Genomic DNA, 7,302 nt, shown 5'->3' with positions numbered 1-7,302 from the left:
GAATTCATACCATAAAATATTTATTAGTAAGTAAAATGATTTCCCCTGCCTTTGTTGCTTAAAAAATTTTGAGCATCTTCATTGATACCACTTGCCAACAATGGTTTTACATCATTCAGTCATGAGAGAGGGGGATGATAGAGAGGAGAGAATAGGGTAGATAATGAACGGATGGACGGGTAGATAAATAAACGATAGATATAAATGTGTGTAAGACCATACCTTACAACGTTTTTGTTTAATTGCAAATCTCGGTTTTGCCAGCAGTTGGAAATTTGCTTGCACATACTTAGATTTACTTCTTTCAAGTAAACAATACAGAGACTCACTTAAATTTCATAATTCAGAACACTAGTAATGAATATAGTGCTTGTTGAGAACTAGGAGAGGAAAACAAAAACTAACCTCGAGAGGGAAGAAAGGCAGTATCTCTTTGAAAAGCTGTTCTCTTGACTTAACAGTCCTCACTGCCTGAAAAATAAGCCATTTTGATAATAAGACTATAAAAAGCCTTATGATTTGCAAAGTAAATTCTATTTGTGGTTTAAATTTCATCCCAAGTCTCAGGTTATGGCTGAGAAGCTATATGAAGTATCTTTGTAAACCATTTCTTTGAATTTTTATAGGAAAACGAGAATGTTTTTTATCAGATCTAGGCAGAAATGCTGATCTTCATTTATAACAGGAATTACCTGCACACAGTACCATACAGACATGGGGATCCTGAAGCCAAATAGAATGAATGACAAGCCATACCACACGGTAAAATTCAAAGTAACTTGGAGAAGTAGCAGGTGACTGTTTAGGATTTCAATAAAAAAAAAAAAAACAAAAAAAAAACATCTAATTACTTATCAGATGTCACTCTAATGCCAGAAAATTAGATGATATGATCAAGAGTGAGATGAATGGTTGTATTACTACGCCACTGGCTACTTCCAAGACTGAAATAATCCCAGAGTTCTGAAATGTCCTTAGTTAAGTAACTATACAATTTCTTTCAGTCTCTTTTTAATGTAGAAAATCACTTTGTAATAAGATCTCTACACAAGGTAAAAAAGCACAAAATAGACCCCCCCCCAAAAGCACAAAAATAGACAAAATATATATATCTTTTTACAATGAAATGAAGATGTGCCTGTGAAACACTGAGATCGAGGACTAATCTCAGGGAGTTCCTACTGGATTTCCCTTTATAATAGTTTTGTTCTTTACATCTTCCCCTGAAACTTGGATGCTTATAAAAATCTTACCCAGGTAAAAGGGAGGGAACAAGTATTCTGATCTTGTACAGGAAAAAACAAAAAGAGACAATAATAAGGATACAGTGAGAACCCTTAGTCTATCCCATCACAAAATTCTTCTGACAGCCAGACCTCAGGAGCATATAAGGCCCAAGCATCTGTCACACAACCACTGGCAACAACATGGGCATCTCCAGATGATGCTTTTTTCCATTGGAAATCAATCATGCGCTGGGAGGAAACATCCAGAAAGGCTAACTTGGAAAGAAATGTTTCATACACTTGGGGGCAAACGAAGCCATCGAGGAGAAGGGGGCTGTCCGCACCAGCAACATGGGCAGACCTCCACTTAGATCCTTTGGTCCAAGTGCATAGCTTCTCCATGCTCCTGTCTCATTAGGAGCCTGGTCGCGCCCCGGGTTACACAGTCACAGCCGGGTACATCTTCTGTTCGCTGTTAGTGTGAGGGAAGGGCGCCTGGATCTGCCTGTAGCCCGTCTGCAGGCTGTCCAGGAAAGGGGGCACAGGAGTCATAGGCACCGAGTCATGCTGTACCGTGTACCCCACATATGGGGGATGTAGGTACTGCCCTTGATGGGGCACAATCTGGGTGGCCTGCTGACAGTTCAGCACAGAGAAATTTGTGGGCATGTTGACATACACGTTGTTCATGGTCCCCTCGGGCAAGCAGCAGTTGGTCTGTGACCTTGTTGGGGGTGCCCTGGCCCCCGAGTTGGCACTAGAACTGGAGCTGGCAGCTGTGCTGGACTGGCGGGAGGACGAGCCCCTTGAAGTGCTGGCACTGGGGATCATGGGGATGGTCTCCATCAGGCGGTTCCCTCCGGGGGCGCGGCTCTGCTGGGGCTCCTGCTTAGGCCGGAGACATCTGCAGCAACAAGCGGCCACCAGGGACCCCAAGATGATGAAGGCGACAAAGACGGACCCAACAATGAGGAATGGCACGTAGATGGGGACTAAAGGATAAAAACACATCATCATGATTTATTCTAAGAATGCAGTAAAAATAGGTGCTTGGCAGCAGAGATACATAAATGAGCAACACCCACACCCGGCACTGAAGGACCAGAGCTGGGCCTCCTTGGCTGGGCCGGTCTGTGTGCTTCTTAGCAGCCCATGGGACGCCCTTGTCCCTTTGTCAGGCACTCAGGGCAGGTGCTAGGGCCCCCTCGGCACCACCCAGAGCAAAATGGTTAACATTTGCAGCTAGGCTGGCCCACCCAACACGGCTGAGACAGATGTCCAATTTAGCAAAAATATGAATTTTATGTCCCGAGACTTCTAAGATTCCTACAATAACTAAACTGCTCAAACTTAAGTCTGCCCTCACAAATAGCTGTAGGACCTGCATAGAAATGAATTACATTGTTTAAGAGTCTTTTTTTTCCCCCCCAGAAAATTACATTCTTTACAAACCTCTGTTGGCACTTTTGAGCTGTTCTTTTAGGGGCACCTGGGTGGCTCAGTCAGTTAAGCGTCTGCCTTCGGCTCAGGTCATGATCCTGGGGTCCTGGGATCGAGCCCCACATTGGGCTCCCTGTTCAGCGGGGAGCCTGCTTCTCCCTCTCCCACTCCCCCTGCTCATGTTTTCTCTCTCCCAAATAAATAAAATCTTTAAAAAATAAATAAATAAAAAATTTAGGTCTAGCCATGACCTAAATTTTGACCAAACCTGTAATGTAAGGCAAGAGGTCAAAGGGTAAAAAACAAAAAAAAACAAAGCACCCTCTACACTCACTTGCCTCTGAGGACTGGTCCTTGGGCCTACCACACACGCTGCATGGTGGAAAGGGGAAGTGAATTCCCAAGAGGGAAGTTATTCCAGGCTACAGGTCAGCACGAAACAATAGACCAAGGATAACAAATGTTGGGAGCAATGAGACCTTTGTTCCAGGAAGAGCCGCCCCCAGTGATCAAGAAGGCACCCAGGTGGGACCAGGGTGGCCGAGGTGGACTGGTGACACCTGGACTTAACAGCATTGGGTTGTGTGTGAAGAGCCACAGGGAAAGCGTGCAGACCATAGAGCAGTAGGCATTATATTTAACAAGTGAGGTTTATTCTGCAAAAACAATGTGAAAGATGAAAATAACATCTTTCCTTAGTTGGTAGCTCCACTTTTACTTAAAACATGCTTTTGGAAGCCATAGGGCTAGCACTCTAGGGCTTCCAGAAGCCAGACACACTGGCTGATGGGGGCAGAGAGGAGGCTGCAGAATGCCTCAGGGCCACTGCTGCAGGCTTCCACCCTATGTTACAAAGAATCAGGGTTTTTAAAAGATTCTATTTATTTGAGGGAGAAGGACGAGGCAGAGGGAGAAGCAGACTCCTTGCTGAGCAGGGAGCCTGATGCCGGGCTTGATCCCAGGACCCCGGGATCATGACCCAAGCCGAAGGCAGACGCTTAGCCCTATGAGCCACCCAGGCGCCGGTGTTTGGGGTGTGCTCCCGCCCACTGCCTTGACTATTTGATCGGAAAATACATAAGGACAGGAACCAGGCTCCCGAGTCCCAGCAAAGCACAGGGCCAGCGCAGTGTACAGGACAGCCAGCACTTGGGGGAAAGGCCCATTTCTCCTGCACCTCTGAGGTCAAATTCATCAAGAACCCTTGAACCATGTCCTAGAGCAGTGGCCTTTCTAATTATCAGCACTCTGATATTCCTGACGGCGGGGTTTTGAGAACATAGGGCCACACGGAGTCCTGGGAGAATAATGCCTCATGAAGTAAAACTCTGCTTGGTATTTCACCAAAGGTATTTCACCAAAGGCTGGCATTTGACGATTTCCTAAACCTTCACTGCTGAGGAATAAACACTGCATTTACACAATGCCCCCCCCCCCCTCCCCTTAACAGGGAGAAACACTTGCTCCAGAGCTCGCAGCACAGCAGGTGTTCAGACCATGGTACCGTTCTAACAGGCTAGCAGTAACACACTGGAGCAGGGGACGCAGGTGATAAATATTTCATTCTCCAAATACCTTATTAGGATGTAAACAAATAAAAGTAAAAAAAAAAAAAATGCTCCAAACATAGCAGAAACTAGCTGAAAGCAGCGTAAGTTCACAGAATGAGTTTGGGGCAGAAAGAACTATTTCTCCTTCCAGGATTTTTAACGAGGAAAGTAAATAACTGCACAGAGGTGAAGAATGCAGTGCTCCCCATAAACTCTCTGCACCACTTGATTAGGCATGTTGTCCTTCTGGACTGTAGGAGAGAAGTGAGAATAACAGAATTTTCAGGAAAAAGATTTAAAACTAGAGTGAAGAAGGCACCCACGCACATCATGAAATGTGCCTCATGAAACGTCAGCTGCCTCCTGCTTTGTCCAAAGTCAACCCCAACTTTTTAGAGACTGCTGATGAGCCCAACTTAGCAGATCCATCAAGGGAGCAGTTCTGACTCTGGCTCATTTCTCAAGGTTCTATCCCACCACCACACACCCTGCAACAACGAGCTCGAGCTTTAAGATGCCACCTGTTCTGGAATTACTACTCTCAGTTCTGTACTCTTCAGAGTCAAGGCTGGGGGACAATAGGAGTAACTTGCTCATAAAAAGCCTGACTGCAAAGGGAACAGCACTGAAGAGAGTGGCCTCTTACCAGGCCCAGGAGACAGTTCTGTAAACACGGGGCCACGCAGTGCCAAAGCTCAGGCAGCTTAAACCCTGGCTCAGCGCACTGATAAGAAGTCCTCTCCTTAGCATAACCAGCTGCAGAAGGAGGCATCCATCCATGACGCGTCCGCCATTTGACCTCTACCTCTAGCCCGATGCTAAATCCTCCCTTCTGTCCTCAAGCACACACTAGTGCAGACCCTCGAGGGACACGGTCTGTGAGGTTTCTGAAGAATGAAGGAAGTGCAATCTATCAAATTCGTTCGTGGATTTGTTTAGGTTTCCAGCTCTGGCTTTGGCAACTTGAAAAAATAAAGAATTTTAAAAAGAAAAAAAAAAAAACAACTAAAACCACAAAGAGCAAGCTTGGGCATGGCTCTAATGTCACACCTACTAAGTCTGAGCGGTCAGGAGAACTGCCCAGAAACCAGAGAGGCCGGGGGCCCTGCAGCCAAGCGCTCCAGGGGATGGGAATGCCCCGGGGTCTGGCACAGCGCAGCATCCCACGGGAAGGTCCTGAGGAGCTGCCTGCCATGGACGAGGCGCCCTCGCCATTTCCCCAGGTACCACCACGACGCTCACCCCTACTAGGAGTTAGACCCACGAAGGCAGGAGGGGTGGCAGGGGAAACCGAGGTCCCCGGCCAGGAGGCCTGCGGGGCCGTCTGCACCTCCACGCTGCCTTACGTGGGTGCGTAGTTTTCTTCGCAAAGTCCAAGCCCAGCCAGTCTATGGGTGACAGATGGGGAAACTGAGGCTCGGGGCGCCGCTCAGCACGGGTTAACAGCTGGGCCGGGGTGCCCCCGCCGCCGCCCCCGCCGCGCTCCCCGCCGCGCGCCCTACCTGCCGCGCCGTCCGGGCCGTCCTTGTCCGCCCGGCCCGGCTCGCCCGCGCCCTGCTGCCGGTCGTTGTCGCAGCCGCCCTGGTCCAGGCGCGCCTCGGCGCTGGAGCAGCAGTAGCGCAGCGCGCAGCTGCCGCAGCAGATGGTGGCGTCGCCGCCGTCGAAGCGCTCGGGGCACTGGAAGCCGAGGCGCCAGACGCCCTGCGCGTCCAGCCAGCCGTGGCAGTACTCGCCGCTCGCCCGCGCCCCCGCCGCCAGCAGCGCGGCCAGCAGCAGCTGCAGCAGCGAGGCGGCGCCCCGGGGCGCGGCGGCGGGCGAGCCGCGTCCGCCCCACATGGCACCACCCCGGGCGCGGGCGGCGCGGCTCCAGGGGGCGCGCGGCGGGCTCCGCGGCGGCGCGGTCCCCGCGACCCGGCTCCCGGCGGCGCCGACCCGGCCCCGGCCCCTGCCCCTGCCGCCGAGTCCGGAGCGGAGGACGCCCGAGTCCTAAGCCATCCCTCCCTCGGCCGGGGGCGCTGCCTGGAGGGCGGGCGGGCGGCGGGCGCTGCTGGGGCTGTCGGGGCGCGCGGTCAGAGCGGCCCCGGAGCGGCCGTGCCGCAGCCCCGGGAGGCGTCACCCGCGGCCGGAGCCTCCCCGCGCATCCCCGAGGGGACGCTCCCTCCCGCTGCCCACCCGAAGCCGGGGCGCTGCCGCGGAGCGGAGGCCTCGGGGTCCCGCGCCCGAGTCGAGTCGGGGAGCGCCTCCCCCGCTTTACGCCCCCCTCGGGCGGCGAGACGGGGCCGCGGAGGCGGGCAGCGCGCGCAGGGCTCCGGGCAGCAAGTGCAGCGGCCGGCGGCGCTCAGCCCGCCCAGCCCCGAGCTCGGTCCGCATGGCTCCGGCCGCGCCGCCGGGGCAGCGCTCCCGTCCGCGGGGCGTCCGCGGGGCGGCGGGCCAGTGCCCTCGGCGCAGCCCCGGGAGCCGGCCGGGCGGCTGCTGCTGGGCGCGGGTCCAGGCGGGCGGCTCGCCCCCGGCCCCCGGCCCCCGGCCCTCGGCCCCGCCTCTCCGGCGGCAGCTCGCTCCCGTGGGAGCCCGGCAGCCTCCGTCCGGCCCGCCCGCCCGGGCCGCCGCTTCCCTCGGGAGGGGCGCACGGGCCGGAGCCTCCCACGAGGTCTCGGCCCTCGCGGCCGCGGGGAAGCGGGAAGCGGGAAGCGGGAAGCGGGAAGCGGGAAGCGGGAAGCGGAGCGCGGCGGCCGCCCGCACAGCCCCGGCGCCCGGCTCCCGGCTCCGCGCCAGCTCCCACTGCGCTCGCCCGGGCGCTGCGCGGCGCTCTTAAGAGGGGCCGGCGGCGGGGGCTGCGCATGCGCCTGCGCGGGCCGCCCTCCTTCCTCCGCCGCCGGCCGCGCCGAGACGCCGCGAGCCCCGGGCCTTCCGACGCCCGCGGGGCCGCGGGAGGGCGCGGAGGAGCCGCCGGGGCAGGGGCGCCGGCCGCACCGGGCTGGGGAAGGGCCCCGGCTTTCGGTCCGATCCTCAAAACTTCCCCTAAAGGAAGGATTAGAATCGCTTCCGTTTCAGGCCCAGCGTCTCCGCCGCCTCCCGCGGCTCGTGCG

At 54.9% G+C, this 7,302-nt stretch overlaps 1 protein-coding gene across 1 annotated transcript; it reads right to left on the bottom strand.

The window, feature by feature from the left end:
• SHISA2 (shisa family member 2) lies at window positions 1-6,052 on the bottom strand. The gene is made up of 2 exons (XM_038573444.1): window positions 5,719-6,052; window positions 1-2,218 (listed from the first exon to the last, which is right to left on the bottom strand). The coding sequence occupies exons 1-2, from the start codon at window positions 6,050-6,052 to the stop codon at window positions 1,665-1,667; spliced, it is 888 nt and encodes a 295-aa protein (XP_038429372.1). The 3' UTR covers window positions 1-1,664.
• Window positions 6,053-7,302: the final 1,250 nt, after the last annotated feature.

Source organism: Canis lupus, chromosome 25 (assembly GCF_011100685.1).
Source record: "Canis lupus familiaris isolate Mischka breed German Shepherd chromosome 25, alternate assembly UU_Cfam_GSD_1.0, whole genome shotgun sequence".
Taxonomy (NCBI): domain Eukaryota; kingdom Metazoa; phylum Chordata; class Mammalia; order Carnivora; family Canidae; genus Canis; species Canis lupus.
This window is presented reverse-complemented; position numbering and strand designations above follow the sequence as displayed.

Coding starts and splice junctions, on each gene's coding strand:
- SHISA2 (XM_038573444.1), bottom strand. CDS start 6,052: ATGTGGGGCGGACGCGGCTCGCCCGCCGCCGCGCCCCGGGGCGCCGCC. Junction 2,219..5,718: donor CGGCCCGGACGGCGCGGCAG/GTAGGGCGCGCG, acceptor TTTATCCTTTAG/TCCCCATCTACGTGCCATTC.